Source organism: Pantherophis guttatus, chromosome 8, assembly GCF_059756535.1.
Source record: "Pantherophis guttatus breed Tessera chromosome 8, ASM5975653v1, whole genome shotgun sequence".
In the NCBI taxonomy this organism is placed as follows: Eukaryota; Metazoa; Chordata; class Lepidosauria; order Squamata; family Colubridae; genus Pantherophis; species Pantherophis guttatus.
This window is the reverse complement of record NC_142070.1, coordinates 7,887,792-7,906,336: the sequence shown is the minus strand read 5'-3', so window position 1 is coordinate 7,906,336 and position 18,545 is coordinate 7,887,792. Positions and strand designations below refer to the sequence as shown.

At 42.4% G+C, this 18,545-nt stretch overlaps 1 protein-coding gene across 2 annotated transcripts in view; it reads right to left on the bottom strand.

Moving 5' to 3' along the window:
* SDAD1 (SDA1 domain containing 1) overlaps positions 1–18,545 on the bottom strand; it is a 33,522-nt gene that overhangs the window by 11,401 nt on the left and 3,576 nt on the right. For both annotated transcript variants that reach the window (XM_060687022.2, XM_087875238.1), the window contains 14 exons: positions 17,592–17,690; positions 15,277–15,387; positions 13,472–13,543; positions 13,271–13,371; positions 10,118–10,175; positions 9,499–9,573; positions 8,155–8,256; positions 7,437–7,506; positions 5,735–5,838; positions 4,932–4,989; positions 4,009–4,067; positions 1,556–1,632; positions 1,017–1,114; positions 181–257 (listed from right to left, as the gene is read on the bottom strand). In XM_060687022.2, the coding sequence (XP_060543005.2) occupies positions 181–257; positions 1,017–1,114; positions 1,556–1,632; positions 4,009–4,067; positions 4,932–4,989; positions 5,735–5,838; positions 7,437–7,506; positions 8,155–8,256; positions 9,499–9,573; positions 10,118–10,175; positions 13,271–13,371; positions 13,472–13,543; positions 15,277–15,387; positions 17,592–17,690 (1,161 nt within the window). The remainder of the gene's footprint in view (positions 1–180; positions 258–1,016; positions 1,115–1,555; positions 1,633–4,008; positions 4,068–4,931; positions 4,990–5,734; positions 5,839–7,436; positions 7,507–8,154; positions 8,257–9,498; positions 9,574–10,117; positions 10,176–13,270; positions 13,372–13,471; positions 13,544–15,276; positions 15,388–17,591; positions 17,691–18,545) is intronic.

Here is an 18,545-nt window from a genome sequence, read left to right as displayed (position 1 = left end):
CAAACACAACCCTGATGCAGCCCTCAACAAAATCGAATTTGACACCCCTGGACTAAAGCTTTCAGTCAAAAGTTCACACCAACTCTTCATCGCACTCAGCTCTTTTGTTTTTAATTTCAGGGGGCGAGCGTCAGCGGTGAGCAGTTCATTCTTTGACGTGAAAATGAAATAATTCTTTACCCGGTATTTTTTCTGCAACATTTGTGGATTCAGCGACTGGAACAGGTGGATGAGTGTCCTTGCTGACATCACGACATCTGTGAAAAACAATTCATAAGCGTGATTTGCAAAGCTAAGTTCAGAAATATATATATAAATGGGCAGGGGTAGATTCTAAATTTTTTTACTACTGGTTCTGTGGGCGTGGCTTATTATGTGGGCGTGGTTTGATGGTCATGTGACAATTCTTTAGGATTTAACAGAGGTACTGGTCTACTAGGCTTTTAACTGCTTGCAGAGTTGTACCGGTCTACCCATTTGTTTTGGAGACACTGGTCTACTCATTTGTTTTTGGAGGCACCGATCTACTCATTTGTTTTTGGAGGCACCGGTTTACTCATTTGTTTTTGGAGGCACTGGCTGGGGGGGGGGGCGGGAGCGGGAGGGCCCAGCTCCCGAACAAAGAGAACCAGTTCGGTCACATCATATTGTCACTGCTACCGGCTAGGCCAAACCAGGCCGAACCGGGAGGAACCCACCATTGAAAGTAGGCCTTTAGATTTTATTCTTCCAGATGGCTTCCCACTGTTTCTATTTATTATTCATTAAATTTTTACACCTCCCAGCTCCTCTTGCAAGCCGGCTCTGAAAACAAATAATATGACAACACCGAACCTCTCAGAAATGTTGGGAAATAAATTAAAAAGCCAATTAAAAGACAACACTCCCTTGGAATTGATAACAAACAAGCTGTGCAAAGCTCCCTAGCATCCGAAGCAAGTAAACAAGGTCCCCTCAGGAGGAAAACATGAGCCTACAGAGGTAATTAATTTTGTACACAAATGATGATGACTCACTTTTATTTTTATGAGATCTATATTGAACCAGGTCTTGAAGCAAATCTTCCGTCATGGCCAGAGGGCACCGAACAGATATCTCTTTAATAGCATTGATCCTAAAAAGTTGGAAAATACGATGATTTTTTTGAGTTAAGATATACTCTTATATTGAATCAGAATCAGAAACAGAGCTGGAAGGGACCTTGGAGGCCTTACATGTTCCATCAAAGCTGATTTAAGCCTGAGTGGCGTAGGAGGCTAATGCCTCCTACTAAGGCAGCATTTAACATCCAGCTGCCTGCAATTACTGCGAGTTCAATTCTCACCAGGCTCAAGGTCGACTCAGCCTTCCATCCTTTCTAAGGTGGGTAAAATGAGGACCCGGTTTGTGGGGGCAATAAGCTGACTTTGTATAAAATATACAAAAGTATGAAGGCTATTGCTTAATGCATTGTAAGCCACCCTGAGTCTCCGGAGAAGGGCGGCATATAAATAAAATAAAAAAAAAAATAAAAAAAAAAAAGCTTCCATGCTGGTCCCAGGCTCTAAATGCTTACCCAACGGTCATGACTTCCCCAGAGTTTTTATCCGTCACAAAGTTGTTGGCTATCGTCATGATGACTGGCTGCATAGTCTGTTGAAAAGACGACCAAAAAATTACGCTGAAGACTTAGTATGGGAGTCTCTCTCCCACCCCACCCCCAATTTATTTAAAAAGTCAGGAATGGAATTTAATTGCATCAAGATGTGCTGGCATAACAAACTCTGAATTACACAGAACATTTCGGGAAATCCAGGGGCTTAAATTAAGAGAAACAACTGGGCAAAAGATTGGCCCAAAGTCACCCAGCTGGCTTTCAGGCCTAAGGTGGGACTAGAACTCGCCTTCTCCTGGTTTTTAGGCCACCATCTTAATCACTATACCGAACTAGCTCTCTAACTGCATCACTGAGTCAATTTGCACAGTGTCAAGTTTCGAGGTCGTCTCAAATAAATTGCATTTCAAACAAAGTCTTTGATAAAAACTCCCATTTATTGAGCACGACATTCTAAATCCGACTCATCGCAGCCAACACTGACTTCCAGACCCCAAACCCTCCCTTTCCGTTCCCCACTCCCCTGCACTCATTGGCCATCTTCCAAATCACTCTACCCCTAATCTACTGCTCCAGCTCAAAGGAATTTCCCCCCTCCCATCCCATCTCCTAGGGGATATTATCTCCAGGGAAAATAAGTAGGTGAAAAGTCAAATGTCCCTTTCCAGACGCCTCCGCTTCTCCTTCTTATGTCAGCACTAGAGTAAATGCAGCTTGAAGTGCTGACACACAGGTTCTACTTTCCACCCTATCCAGATCTTCAGATCAACAGAGTTGTACGTCATCTAGTCCAAGCACCCACCCAAGCAGAAAACCCTACACCCGTGAGGGCTAACCTATGGCACGCGTGCCACAGGTGGCACATGGAGCCATATCTGTGGGCACGTGAGTATTGCCCTAGCTCAGCTCCAGCGCACATGCGCGCAGCAGTCAGCTTATTTTCAGGTCTTCCGGGCCCACTGGAAGTTGCGAAATGGGTTGTTTCCGGCCTCCGGAGGGCCTCCAGGGGGGTGGGGAAGGCCGTTTTTGCCTTCCCCAGGCTCCTAGAAAGCCCTTGGAGCCTGGGGAGAGCGAAAAACGGGCCTACCGGGCTATTGCGTGCCAAAAGCGGGGGGAGCCTGGGGGGGTCACGTGCGTGGGGGGCACGGGGCATTGAATTATGGGTGTGGGCATGTGTGTATGCAACACCCCCCCCTGCGCCCCCACTTTTGGCATGCGATGGCAAAAAGGTTAGCCATCACTGTCCTACACCATTTCTGACAAATGGATGCTGCAATGGTTGTCGCAATAGCACTTAAGACTTATATACTGCTTTATAGTGCTTTACAGCCCTCTCTAAGCGGTTTACAGAATCAGCCTCTTGCCTCCGACAATCTGGGTCCTCATTTTACCCACCTCGGAAGGATGGAAGGCTGAGTCAACCTTGAGCCTGCTGAGATCTGAACTGCCAAATTGCAGGCAGCTGGCAGCCAGAAGTAGCCTGCAGTACTGCTCTTTAACCACTGCGCCACCGCGGCTCATTGTAAAATGGAGTAAGTGTAAAAATGGTCATAAGTCATTTTTTTCAGTGCTGTTGTAATTTTGCACGGTCACTAAATGAACTGTTTTAAGTCGAGGTCTACCCCTATCAGCCACAGGCTAACATTTATGCCATGAAGCCATATGGGCTGCTATCTAGAAAAGGAAAATCCTATTTTGATCTTGAAGAGGGTTAACATCTTTGCTCAGAGGATCATTGGCTACCCACTCCCCTCTTTTGAAGAGCTTTATAGCTCCCGCTGCCTTAAGGAAGTTCAAAACATTCCTAAAGATCCATCTCATCCTGGGCACCCCCCCCTTTTTTTTTGAACTATTACCATCTGGCAGCCGGTACAGGACAATAAAAACAAGGACAGATAGGCTGAAAAACAGCTTCTATCCCAGGGCAGTAACCATACTGAATTCTACTGTATAGTGCAATATTAATGCAGTATCAGGGGTTTTTAATTCAATTGTATAAATGTGAAGGATGTGTGTTGTGTTTTATTTTTAGAGTTATAATCTACACTGAAGATGGCATTAAATTTCATTGTACGAGGTGCAATGACAATAAACTAAACTGGGTCATTAAAAGAGCATGGTGTGGCTACATCTCTGCATAGAATGTGAAGGATGTGTGTTTTTGTTTTATTTTTATTTTGTTTTATTATGTATAATGTACACTGAAGATGACATTTAATTTCGTTGTACGAGGTGCAATGACAACAAACTAAACTAAACTAAACTAAACTAAACTAAACTAAACTAAACTAAACTAAACTAAACTAAACTAAACTAAACTAAACTAAACTAAACTAAACTAAACTAAACTAAACTAAACTAAACTTGCTTCTTTCTAGTGTTTTTGGCTAACATGAGCTGTGAAACAGCCTCACCTCTGGTGGGACAAGCTGGTGAGATGCTTGTGCAGCAAAAAGAAGAATCTTGGTAACTTCTGCAAGAAAAAAAAGGACAGTTTTAATGATGGACCAAGAGATATATGAGTTCCTCAAACAGAAGGGCAAAATAAAATCATTAAGTTTATCATTGATGAATCTTGTTTAGGATTGTTGGCAAAAACTGGCTCCAGTTCTCCATATTTAATAATGGTTTTCCTCCCACATGACTTGAAAATGCTGAAGACTGAAGATGTCAAAAGTTGAAAAATGACTTGAAGGTTCCGTAAATCACCCAGTCTCCCTTGGAAACTCAGATAAGCAGAATCTAAATAAATCAAAATAAACTGAAGCTTTGGGCCTGAAAAGTGACTTGCCATTTTTCAGTAGTCTGACTTTCCCCCCAAAATGTTAAATAATAACTTTTTTAAAAATACTTTGCAATCCAGAATTTTTTTAATTGTCAAGTGAGCATCTGCCTTTATCTCTTGTATGTATCTTCTTTCAAAATCAAAGCTGTTGCCAAAATAAAATAAAATTTGTCGAAGAAAGAAGCAGGTAAAAAAAGGCCCACTTTTTCAGGAAGCTCCTGGAGTAAAACAAGAGGAATTTTTCACTGCTCATAAAACTGAGCAATATTTTTTCTGCTAGCATAGGATTCGTTTCCATAGGAACACGGAAAACAATCCGCCTTTCTGTGCTTTTCTTTGGACTTGAGTGATTTGTTTTCTTGCTCTGAGTTCTTAAAACAGCTGCAAAAGATCAGAGAGGTTCAGGATGGGCTAAAATTAAAACTGGACAGACTTCAGCAATAAGGAACCCAAAGCAGAGTAAACAAGAATCTCCTTGCTTATTGCAACGGGTAAACCACAAAGTGAAGAGAAATGACATTGGGAAGGATATATTGAATTGATGCCACTTACCTCTTTGGTGGGGTTGCAGAAATCGTTGTATGAAAGGATAAAAGTTGAAGAGGAAAAGCTACGGAAACATAGAGGATTGTCAAGAGGTCAGCTGTGAATGAAATGGAGTAAATTGAGTAAAAAAAATATCCCACCCACCCCCCCGGCCAGGGTAACTTTGCAGCAAAGTCAGAGGAGAAACACATCTGGAACATCATTAGCTGAATCTAACCTGCCAACCTCCAGATGTGCTAACTACAATTTCAACCGCCCCCAGCAGACAGTTGTTGCTTATAATCCAATCCACCTGGAAGGCACTTCCTGAGTTAGAACAATTGACCAGTGGAACGGTTTGTCTCCAGAAGTTGGGGGTGCTTCATTAAGTGACTTACGACCGCTTCTCAAACTTATGACTGTTGCCGCATCTCCATGGTCGCATGATCAAAATTTGGAGGCTTGGCAACTGGTTCACATTTATGACGGTTGAAATGTGATCCCCTTCTGTCAATGGAAAAGTCAGATTCACTTAACAACCGTACTACTAACTTAACAACTGAGGTGATTCACTTAACAACTGGGGCAAGAAAGGTCGTAAAATGGGGCAAAACTCCCTTAGCAACGGTCTCGCTTAGCAACAGAAATTTTAGGCTCCATTGTGGTCATAAGTCGAGAACTACCTGTACTCTTTTATCAATGGCCACAAAATTTGGAAGCACATTTTCCTTTTCTGCCCGAGACCACCCAAAAGTAAAGCAGAGGGATGGAGGAGAAAAACAGAAGGGAAAAAAAAAAAACTCAGAAAAAACTCAGAATGTTAACTGTACCTCATGAATCCCAACCAGCCTAGAAATCAGATCCATCAGCATCATCTTCACTTCAAACCTCTCCTTTGAAGATTCCAGATTCTTCAACAGTTTCTCCGCAAAGTCTGAAATCAAGAGGAAATTGATGAAGATCACAGAAATGTGGCAGGGGAGCTGTCCGGATGGGCTCAAAATTAAAAAAAAAATTTCTGTGTGATAAAAATAGCCTCAGCATCACATGGATGCCGAGAGGTTTCGTGCCTGATTAAAGCTGTTGTTAAAGAAGTTGTTAAACACACAACTCCCACAACACTGCCAAACAATCTAGTAAGGCTGTATAGTGTACTCTATTCTACTTCTCATCTTTCCTACTACCTATCTCCTTATCTTCTTTCAACGATAACTTGGTTGCTTTATATTGTTTTATTTAGTATCCTAGTATGACTTATGTTGATTATTTAGTATCCCATCACTAAAAGTTGTATCTTATGATTTATGATGAATGTATTTTTACGATGGCTATGATGATTTATCACATATTGCTTGTATGTACACTGAGAACTTATGGACCGGAGACAAATTCCTTGTGTGTCCAATCATACTTGGCCAATAAAGAATTCCATTCCCTATTCCATTCCATTCCATATATTCTATGCTATGCTATTCCATATTTTCTATTCTATTCTATTCTATTCTATTCTATTCTATTCTATTCTATTCTATTCTATTCTATTCTATTCTATTCTATTCTATTCTATTCCATTCCATTCCATATTTTCCATTCCATTCCATTCCATATATTCTATGCTATGCTATTCCATTCCATATTTTCTATTTTATTCTATTCTAGTCCTATTTCTATTCTAATTCCACTCCATATTTTCTATTTTATTCCACTCCATATTTTCCATTCCATCCATATATTCTATGCTATGCTATATTATGCTATTCCATTCCATATTTTCTATTCTATTCTATTCTATTCTATTCTATTCTATTCTATTCTATTCTATTCTATTCCTATTTTAATTCCACTCCATATTTTCTATTCTATTCCATTCCGTATTTTCCATTCCATATATTCTATGCTATGCTATATTATGCTATTCCATTCCATATTTTCTATTCTATTCTATTCTATTCTATTCTATTCTATTCTATTCTATTCTATTCTATTCTATTCTATTCTTATTCTATTCCATTCCACTCCATATTTTCTATTCTATTCCATTCTGTATTTTCCATTCCATTCCATATATCCTATCTATTCCATATTTTCTATTTTATTCTATTCTATTCCTATTTTAATTCCACTCCATATTTTCTATTCTATTCCACAACAATTTTCCATTCCATTCCGTATATTCTATGCTGTGCTATATTATGCTATTCCATTCCATACTTTCTATTCCATTCCATTCCATTCCATTCCATTATTCCACTCCATATTTTCCATTCCATTCCATGTTCCTATTCTATTCTATAAAATACTCCAAAAGAAACGGTGTTAAGTAACGGAAGGGGAAGTTGTTGAATATTCCTGAAGCTGGTTTTGTATGGTGTGACCTGGAAATACCCGCCTATCAAGGTGGAGGGAAAACGTGCAATTGAGGATTATGTCTTTCTCATGCAAACTCTAACCAGGGTTGAATCCTGCTCAGCTTCCAAAAGACAATAAGCTAAGTCAGAAGCTCCTTCCTGCAAGGAATTCAAATGAACTTGCCTTGGGGATCGTGGATCAAATGGATTGCTGAAAAGTTGAACACTTCCGGTTTCTTCTTTTTCTTGTGTTTCTGGTGAAGAAGGAAACGTGTTCAGTAAAGAATGAGATCAATAATTACCTTTCATTAGCCTCTCTGAATTAACTTCCTCCTGAGAAAAGTTATATGTCAGGGTTCCGAATGGCCTAATTAAATCATGAGTCTCGAGCCAAGCTTCAAAAGAAATCCAGTTATTTATTAGGAGCTTCATATCCGCACATTCCCTACATTACGCTCCAATTATGACCCTGTTTCCCTCTCCCCCCAGGGTGTGTCAATGGAGCAATTTCTGGGGTTGTAGAGGTCACTCCCCTTGCTGCTGTAGGCAACCCTGGGATACAGCCTTGAGAGAGAGAAGCAAGGAATATGCATCTGTTTTTGGCTGCTGTGCAGTTTCGCCAGCTTCCCATCCCCCCTGGCCTATGGCAACTTGAGAGCAGGCCAGGAATGCTTCAAGAGTTGACATGATATAGATGGAAAGAATCAGCCTGCAGTATCTAGCTACTCAGAAATGTTTGCTGTAGACCTGTTGAACATCCACGTCTTAGCTTAAAATCAATCTGGGGTCCAAGCTCCAATCCAATCCTAACTCGAAGATATTAGGAGGGGCATAGAGAACAAGGTTGCAGGATATGTCTAGATCTCCTTGGGTGAGCAGGTCTACCAAACCACACTACTCACTTTTAAAACGCGCATAGCTTTTTCTAGTTTCTTCTTGTTCTTCGTCGTTTTCTTTCCCGTGGCGTACCGTACCATCAGGTCTCTTGCTGAGGGACCATCGTCCTTGAAAAATAAATATTTTACGAAAGAGAAATTTAAGAGTCAGTAAAGCTTTGCGTGAGGAAAATGTAAAATACCACTCTTTATTGAACTCTATCCCCTAGGTCAGGGGTCGGCAATCCGTGGCTCTGGAGCCGCATGTGACTCTTTCATCCCTCTGCTGCGGCTCCGTCGCTGGTTGGCACAATTTTGAGAGCTTCCAGTTTTGGGGGGACGGGGGGGGGGGAAGCAAAGCGCGCCAGGAGGAGACTATGGCAAGGGATGGGTTTTCTAGGTGGCTCCACAGTTGACAGGGCTTTCGGTTAGGACAGGTAGGGGAAAAAGGATGCTGCACTAGGAGGTGACTCTATGGTGGGGGAACCGGACTTCCGATCGGCTCATCCAAAATTCAATTCCAACAGGTGATCCCCCTCACCCATTCAATACACAAAATATCTAAATTCTTGTAAGATGTTGACATTCTTACATGAACACTCAGCTTTGAGGTCATTGGAAGCTTGGAAGATTTGGGGATCTTATGACTTTCTACTTTAGAAACTCGGGGGACACTGCTAATTCCTGCCCCAAAGGGAAATGCCTCTTAATAGCTTAACCCAGGGATTGTTGGCAACCTGCGGCTCTGGAGCCACATGTGCGGCTCTTTCACCCCTCTGCTGCGACTCCCTGTTGCTGGTCGGCTCCACAATTGATAGGGCTTTTGGTTAGGATAGGTAGAGGAAAAAGGATGCCATGCTAGGAGGAGACTCTATGGTGGAGGGAACCGGACTTCCAGTTGGCAGAGTAAAAAGGAGGCCGCGCTAGGAGGAGACTCTATGGTGGGGGAACCGGACTTCTGGTTGGCTCCAAAATTGAATGGGGGGCTTCCGGTTAGGACCTTTGAGGCTCTTTTGAGTGTTTAAGGTTGCCGACCCCTGCCCTGGGTGTATAGACATACGGTCATTTTGTATACCTACAAATTTTGCTATATCTTGTTGGCAATGCATAGTCAAATGGTTGTGGAATTGAAAATAAAGACACTTTGGCCATGACGAGTTAAATAAAAATTCGGAGACAAAATGACCATAGAATCCTTTGCATCTGACATCGTCCATGGACATTAATGGGGGGGGGGATTCAATCAGGGTGATACAGCCCAGATATAAGCTGCGCTAGTGGTACAGTTCAGGCGCACCCTTCTCCTCTTTTGAGAATTAGGCCGAAGGCATGTTGCTAAGTTATTGAGTCTGGATTCCAGGATGCACTGACCTCCGATTCTGAATCACTGCCTTTCTTCCCATCTTCATCTTTTCCGAGGAAAAACCTCAAGCCAGCAACTTGGATCTACAGTCATGGGAGCCAAAAGGAATTTTTTAAAACACCCAACTCCTTGAGCAAACAAGTTTCATATGCTGCTGAACTAACAAAGTCAGAAATATTATTTCTACGCCCCCCCCACCCTCCAAATTAGGAAAAAAGTTCAGGTGGTCCTCGACTTATGACCACAATTGAGCCCAAAATTTCTGTCACTAAGTGAAACGTTTGTTGAGCTTTGCCTCATTTGACGGCCTTTCTTGCCACGGTTGTTAAGTGGATCATTGTAACTGTTAGTGACACGGTTGTTAAATTAGTCTGGCTTCTCTATTGACTTTGCTCGTCAGGTTGCAAAAGGGGACCATGTGATTCCAGGACACTGTAATCGTCATAAAAATGAATATTTTGCCAAGCATCTGAATTTTGTGATCATGTGACCATGGGGATGCTGCAATGGTCTTAAATGTGAAAAACAGGTATAAGTTTTTTTCAGTGCCGTTGCAACTTTGAACGGTCACTAAATGAGCTGGTATAAATTCATTTATCTGTACTTGGACCAAAATGTTTATTTTACCTTGGTGACTTTGGAAAAACAAGCCAGCGTGATGACATTCACAGTTCTGGCATCATTCCTGTTTAAAAAAAAGAGAAAAAAAAGAACACTTTACAACAGAGGCTGAGAAATTAAATCTGTGTTTCCCTGAAAATAAGACCTGGTCTTATTATTATTATTATTATTATTATTATTATTATTATTATTTTTAATTTGATTTATATGCCGCCCTTCTCCGGAGACTCAGGGCGGCTTACAATGCGCTAAGCAATAGCCTTCATCCTTTTGTATATTTATACAAAGTCAGCTTATTGCCCCCACAAACTGGGTCCTCATTTCACCTACCTTTGAAAGGATGGAAGGCTGAGTCAACCTTGAGCCTGGTGAGAATTGAACCAGCAGAAATTGCAGGCAGCTGTGTTAATAACAGGGTGCGTAGACCACTGTACTATCAAGGCTCTTATTATTTTTTTGCCTCCAAAAGAGGCATTATGGAGATGAAATGGTCGAAAGGCAACCCCGACAATGTTCAAATTTATTAGGATGAAGAACGAATTAATATGAAAGTTAAAAGGGAATACCGTATTTTTCAGAGTATAAGACGCACCGGAGTATAAGACGCACCTACCTTTTTTGGTGAGGAAAAGAAGAAAAAGAAATCTCCCTCTGTCTCTGAGCAATTTTGCCTCCTTGCAGCAAACAGCAAACAGCCTGCTTTACTTTCATTTTCGTTTTCAGCATAGCTTGATTAGCACAAGGGGGAAAAAAAAATCTGCTCCAGCAATTTACCTCTTTGCAGCAAGTAGCAGAGCCCTGCGCATAACAGCTGAGAGCAAATCAGCTGAGAGTCGGGAGGCAGATGGAATAAACTTGTGCTAATTAGGCTGTGCCGAAGTTGAAAGGAGCTGTTTTTTCTTGCTGTTTGCTTGCAAGGAGGCAAACTGCTGGGAGGCAGAGGCCAAAGGGTGGGGGCCAGTGGGTGGGCGGGGCTACATTCGGTGTATAAGACGCACCTAAATTTTCACCCCCTTTTGGGGGGAAAAAGGTGCGTCTTATACTCCAAAAAATACGGTATATATGATTAACAATGGATAACTAATTGAAATAATGTTAAGAAACTAGGATTTGAGGGCGGATGGTGATGCTGTTTATATAATAAGTATAGAAGTATTAAGATAGGATGAAAAAGTATGGAATAAGAATAAGAATATTTTGGCAAAAATGGTAACTGTAAAATGAAATTGGATATGACAAAGTTGTATAAGATATGATACGGTTAATACTCTGTTCATAAAATATGTGTGTGTGTGTGTACGAGTGTGAAAGGAAAAAAAATCAATAAAACTTGATAAAAAAACCAAAAGAGGCATTAGGTCTTATTTTCAGGGGATGTCTTCCACTATCTCACCTCACGGCGGAGCTGGTGTGGCCGCTGCCAGCCCACTTCTTCTGTGGCCCCTTGTTGCCACTCGCGCGCAGTGCCCCCCCCAGCCTTCATTTTACTGTCAGAGGACTTCAGGAAAGGCCTCTGCAGCTGAGAAACGAGCTCTGATTGAGCCTCTGATGGAGAAATGGAGGTTGGCGGGTGCCGCAAATGTCAATCTGGAGCTCGTTTCTCGGCTGCAGAGGCCTTTCCTGAAGGCCCCCGACAGTGAAACAGAGGCCAGGAGTGACGCGCGCACTCATGTCAGGGTGTGAGAGGCCTGGCTGCAACTGTGTTGTGGCCCGTACGCGGCCTGTGCGGCTGGTGGCTGATTCGGACAGCGAGGAGGCTGGTGTGGTGCTGCGCCAGCAGCCTGTGCAGCTGCCACCCGAGTTGAACAATGAAGCTGGAGAAGATATGGTGCCAGAGGCGGGGATTCAGCCAGGGCCTTCAGAACCTCCCTTAAATGAAGAGGACGAAGAGGAGGAGCCTCTTCTCGATGCACGGGCGTGCAAAGCTGCCAAAAGGCAGGAGTGGCTCCTCAGGAGGAGGTCTCCTCGAGAGTAAGGCTTGGGGCTAATTGGCACTCCCTTAGCCTATTTAAGGAGGAACGCTGACTGAAGCAATTTGCAGGGAACAACTTCGTTCACTCTCCTTCGTGCCTTGATCTTAGTTCTCTGCAAATTGCTTCTGGGCTTTCTGCCAACCATAGTAATATTAAGATTATTTATTCTTTGGATTCTTGTAGGCTGTTAAGAAAGTTAATTAAGAGTCTTTGAAAGAAAAAAACTGATTTAATTTAGTAAACTAAGGTTTGTACAGACTTTGTGCGTGCTGTGTTCTTTGGGGTCCATAGCTGGGGCAGAACAAACTGTCTAAGGTAAGTGGGTGCGGGGCACGTGGGGCAGCTCCACCCCCATCCCCACCCTAGCTTTTTACCTGTGCGCCTCGCCCCACCTCGTGCAACCAGGTACAAACGAGGGGGTGGGGGTCTTTACTAAGGCTTATTTTGGGAGTAGGGTTTATATTCGGCGCACGTGTAAAAATCAAGCTAGGGCTTATTTTCAGGATAGGACTTATTTTCGGGGAAACACGGCTCCAACTGGTCCAGAATACGGCCGCGTGGGTAGTTACGGGAGCTGCATGGCGCTCCCATACAACACCTCTCCTGCGTGAACTGCACTGGGTCCCAGTGGTCTTCCGGGTGTGCTTCAAGGTGTTGGTTATCATCTTTAAAGCGCTCCATGGCATAGGACCTAGATATCTTCGAGACCGCCTACTGCTACCGACGGCCTCCCATCGACCTGTGCGCTCCCACAGAGAGGGCCTCCTCGGGGTCCCATCAGCCAAACAATGTAGGCTGGTGACCCCCAGGGGGAGGGCCTTCTCTGTGGGGGCACCTACCCTCTGGAATCAGCTGCCCTCAGAGATAAGGAGAATCCAAGACCTCGGTGCCTTTTTTCAGCCAGCCGGGCTGACTTAACACTTTTAAATGTTTTTAATTGGTTTGTCATTGTTTTTTAATTACGGGGCCAAATTTATATATATCTTTTTAATAGTATTTTAATGTTTGTAATCTATGTTTTTATTTGGCTGTACACTGCCCTGAGTCCTCAGGGAGAAGGGCGGTATATAAATTTGATATAAAATAAATAAATAAATAAATAAAATGTGTTTTATTTTCTCTGATATTTCACCATTGTTCCTGTTCACTGTGGACCCCCAAATCTTAACTGTGCCTTGCAACCTACCAGATGTTCCTTCTGTACAGCTCAACCATCACATCCAGTGAAATCTTTGCTGCAGTTGGGTTGCTGTCTTGCAGCATTGTGTACATGAAACTCTGAAGCATCTGCAAAAAAATAAATAAATAAATAAAAGAGATTACTTTTGAAGAAGAGTTTCTTGGAGCTATCCAACTTAAAAGCTGATGGATCAAGCCGAAAACTTACAGTGTTCATTTTGTTGTTCTTGTGTTTGGCGTTGACGTTCTTGATGTCAGTAACAATGTGAGTGTACAAGGTCTGTCGAAATGAGAAAACTTAACATTTCAGCAGGGATAACTGTCAAATCTTTCTTTGAGAAAAATGAACAGAAGCAGAAACAGAAGAGATTCCATGAGGGAACCAGTCTGAGATAGTTTATTTATTGATTGATTTGATTTGATTTTTATACCGCCCTTCTCCAACAGGACTCAGGGCGGTGAACAGCCGAGATAAAACATAACATATAAATTTTAAAAAACAGTTTAAAAGACATTAAATAATTTCGGCCCTCAATTTAAAACAACCCAGTTAAAACCAATTTCAAATTAAAACCGAAAGGATGGGATCAAGCCAGCCTGGCTAGATGAAATAGATGTGTTTTCAGGGCCGGAGGTCTGATATCGTGCGTATCTCTGGGGGTAGGTCGTTCCAGAGGGCAGGCGCCGCCACAGAGAAGGCTCTCCCCCTGGGGGTCGCCAGCCGACATTATCTGGCCGACGGCACCCTGAGGAGGCCCTCTCTATGCGAGCGAACTAACTAGTTAAGAGTTGTTGTCACTTTTCTGTGTGCAATGGCACACATGAAAATGAAATTCCGATCCAAAAGAATCACACCCATACACCCATACTGTATTATGTATGTATGTATGTATGTATGTATGTATGTATGTATGTGTAATATACACATACACACATATGTTAATCAGTCTATTTTGAATACATAGCATAAAAAAAGAGTCTTGAGAGTTAACAAGTTTGATATTATATGGTACAAAGCTATTACAGTTTCCCCTCGAAAATAAGACCCTATCTTATATTTTTTTGAACCACGAAATAAGCGCTTGGCCTTATTTTCGGGGAGCTCTTATTATTTTGGTGTGCGTGGAGCAAGATGAGGTTCCTCTTGCCATCTTACCTGATTTCCAGCTCTGCATTTAAATATTTTCAGGGAGGGCTTATTTTCGGGGGGGGGAGGCTTATTTTAGCGCATGTGTTCAAAAGCCCAATTGGGCTTGTTATCAGGGGATGTCTTATTTTCAGGGAAACAGGGTATAGATTCTAGCCTAACCTTGCATAAGAGAATGCAATGTAATAGTAATTTAACAAGTATAGATGGAAAATGTTTAACTATTTGTCGACCTGTAGAACAAGGAGATTGGGGGAAACCTATTAGATTTGTTTGAGATATACAGGTATCAGGATTCAACCAAGGTGGAATTCTAATTTTGACTGTTAATTTTATATTTGTTATGTACACTTTTTTCCTCTTTCTTCTTGTTTGCAGTTGTTTTCTTGTTTTTTACTTTGCATTTTGTCTTTTATCTTCAGGGGAAAGTACTTTAAAAAAATGGAATTTTGCAGCACATGGTTAAGAGACGGAATGCAAACATTTTTTAAAAAATGTTATCCCGTGTCCTGCTGACTTTTAGTTCTTCTTCTCACGGCTGCTATTGCTTCTCATTCTGGGATGGATTATGCACTTTTGCAATATTCCCATCAACATGTTTCAGACACAAAAAGGCAAAAAGGGGGCAATAAGCTGACTTTGTATAAATATACAAAAGAATGAAGGCTATTGCTTAGCGCATTGTAAGCCGCCCTGAGTCTTTGGAGAAGGGGGGCATATAAATCAAATTAAATAAATAAAAAAAAAAGGGTCTCAGTCTTTAAAGGAAATGCTAAAAGCTGTGGCTTTTACTTTTTTTTTTTAAATTAACATTTTAAAATAAAATTGGCAAGGGTTTTTATTTTAAAGTCAGTTCGGCGACTCACTTTTCGTAAAAATTTATCATGGCAGCGGAGGAGCTCAAAGAACAGTTCCAACAAGCTTGTGGGATTAATCAGGTTCTTGTTTCGCAGCAAGATCAGAGCTCTGCAAAATGTCTGCAAAAAGGAGAAAGGAATGGTTAAAAATAACAATAATGAAGTGTGAATCGCCCAGACTGCAACACTAATACTAAAGCAACTAATGTATACTATTCTTTCATCTCATTTTTTCAGCTTGCTGTTCGTTAAATAGCACTTAAACTTATATACCGCTTCACATGTGTTGACTCTAAGCGGTTTATAGAGTCAACACATTGAACCCCAATAATCTGGGTCCTCGTTTTACCGACCTCGGAAGGATGGAAGGCTGAGTCAACCCTGAGCTGGTGAGACTCGAGCTCCTGGCAGTGGGCAGAGTCAGCCTGCAATACTGCATTCTAACCACTGCGCCATTACAACTCACAGAACGGAAAATCATTGTTTTTTTTAAATGTTGGTAGACAGAAGCTTCAAAGCATGGTCATTCCGAGGCAGACCAGTAGAACTCTATTTTAATGAGATTCTAGTAACAGAACCTTTCAAGCCTGATTGTATTTTTTGCTGCCTTCTTGCTAGCTGGGGAATTCTGGGAAGTCCAGGCATCTTAAATGTGCAGGTGTGCAGGTAGTCCCCGACTTACAATCGGTTGCTTAGTGACTGAAGTTGTAATGTCCTCCCAAAAGGTTCTTAAAATCTGGTTCCAAAGTTGCAGCTGCTACCTCCCCCCTGTGATCACATGACAACATTTTAAGTGTTTGGTAGCCAATCCACGTTTATGGCTATTTACTGTGTCCCACAGTCACATGACCATGATTTTTTGACATTTTTGTTTTCAAAATTGGAAAAAACCCGCCCCATAGCAAATAATGAGCTCACTGAATAACCACAGATTCACTTAACAATCGTGGTGATTCACTTTAAGAGATCATAAAATCAGCCACGGGATGATCTGCTTTATGTCACCAGGGCCGACCATAATCTGCAAGCTCCATAACTGTCATAAATTGAGGACTACCTGTACTGTCCTAGGAGGCCAGGGAGAAGCCAACTGAATATCTTCCTAATACTTTCTCCTTTTCCTGGGCTCAAGGCATGCTTCCATCCCTTTTTTAGTTTTGCAACATTTTCTGAATATTTTTTTTCCAACCCAGGCTGTTGGTTTGAGATCCAAGCTTGGCAATTTGGTTGCAAACGTTTCGTCACCATTTGAGGAGATGTCGAATGGTGACGACCTCGAATGGCGCCAAAACGTTTGCAACCAAATTGCCAAGCTCGGATCTCAAACCAACAGCCTGACTACCAAGCTGAGTTACTAATATTCAAACACATTTCAATTTTTTCCAAGATCACCACCATGATTTCTTACAAACTGCATAGAAGCTCCAGCAACTTTTCACCTTCCCTTAAAATATGATATACCGTATTTTTCGGAGTATAAGAAGCTCCCGAGTATAAGATGCACCTTAGTTTTTGGGGAGGAAAAATAATAATAAGAAAAAAATCTACCTCTGACTACCAGCATCCGCCGGTATTCATCTGGCTAGCGTCCTGTCAGTGTGTGAGAGTTGAGGGCTGTTTGGAAACTGAAACAGTATTTGCTGTGTGAGCAACAAGGAAGGAGACAGCAAGGAGCCTGGACGTGGCTTAGCTCTGTAGCTCCGAGTCTGTGCTAAAGTTCCAAACTAGTCTGCTGCTCAAAACTGAAACTCCTCTCCTCTGCTTGTGCTTTGCTTGGAAGACCTGCTTTTGGTATTGTATATTTTACTTCATGTGTTATATTATATATAAAAAGAAGTTATTGAATCCTGCTGAATCAGTTACTTGTGTGTGCTTTCTGGATGCGATTGCTGCTGCAAACTCTAACGCGTCTTGCAGTGAATAGCGAACAGCCAGGTCAGCTTCAGCACATTATTACAGCTTGATTCAGCAGCTGATTGGCGGGTGGATCGGCCTCCCGGAATACCTTCACTCAGCTGTTCCAGGCTGCAGGGATTGCCACAGACCATTGCCGCTTCCGTCCCTCGCGTTTTTGGCTACATTCAATGTGTAAGACACACCCAAATTTTCACCCTCTTTTAGGAGGGGGGAAAGTGCTTCTTACACTCCGAAAAATACGGTAAATTTATCAGCATGGCAGCATGCGATATACCAGTCTTATCTATTCCAAAACATTGGCTCCAATCTCTTAAAACAAGAAACTAAACCAACACTGAACAAAGTTGTCCACCCGCAGAGCGTCCTCTGCTCCCAATGATCAAACATCTGGGACTGCAGATGCTCACCATCCGAAGATCTGGATCCAAGACAGTGTGACAATAGGACAACAATTCCTTCAGCTGTTGCGGAAAGTCTTCTAGATACTTAGGGTAGCAATGGGCAACCTGTTTCAAAAACAAAAGAAATCTAAGTAAAATGATTCCCACATCAATCAAAAGGTTTGTTTGTCTTTAAAATAACATTAAGGGGGTGTATCTGGAGTGGCGCGGTGGCCTAGAGGTGGAGCTTTCGCCTCACAATCAGGTGGCTGCAAGTTCGATCCTAAGGTAGAGGCAGGTATTTCTCTCTCTGGGCACAATGAGAATATATCTGCTGAATAAAACTCCGCATCGGCGACAAGAAGGGCATCTGGCCACTAATGGAACTCTGCTAGTTCCATTCAGTTGCCCAGACTCGACCCTGCAAAGGATTATGGGGTCATTAAAAGATGATGATGGTGAAGAAGGGGGTGTATCAGGTGCCTAAAGTAAATTTTCTAATGAATTTTTATGACAACCTCAGTCTCAATAGGTGCCAGAGCACAGGTGTCAACCAGGGGTGGGTTCTAAATTTTTTTACTACCGATTCTGTGGGCGTGGCTTATTTTGTGGGTGTGGCTTGGAGGTCATGTGACTAGGTGGGCGTGGCTAGCTGGTCAGAGTCATTTCTGGAAGGTCCTCGCACTTACGACCAGTCCTCACACTTACGACCCGACTCATTTGTTTGCTTTTAACACTGATCAGCTGTAGGACGGTCCTTTGAAGCCCCGCGGCAAGAGTTTAAACAGTTTTTTTCCCTCTAGTCATCAGCTGGGACTCAGGAGGCAGCAATAGATTGGGGGTGGGATCAAATAAAAGGTAAGAATAAGGTGGGGGGCGCGCGCGGGGGGGGGGGAGAACAGGTTCGGTGACGTCATATTGTCACAGCTACCGGCTCGGCTGAACCAGACCGAACCGGGAGGAACCCACTACTGGTGTCAA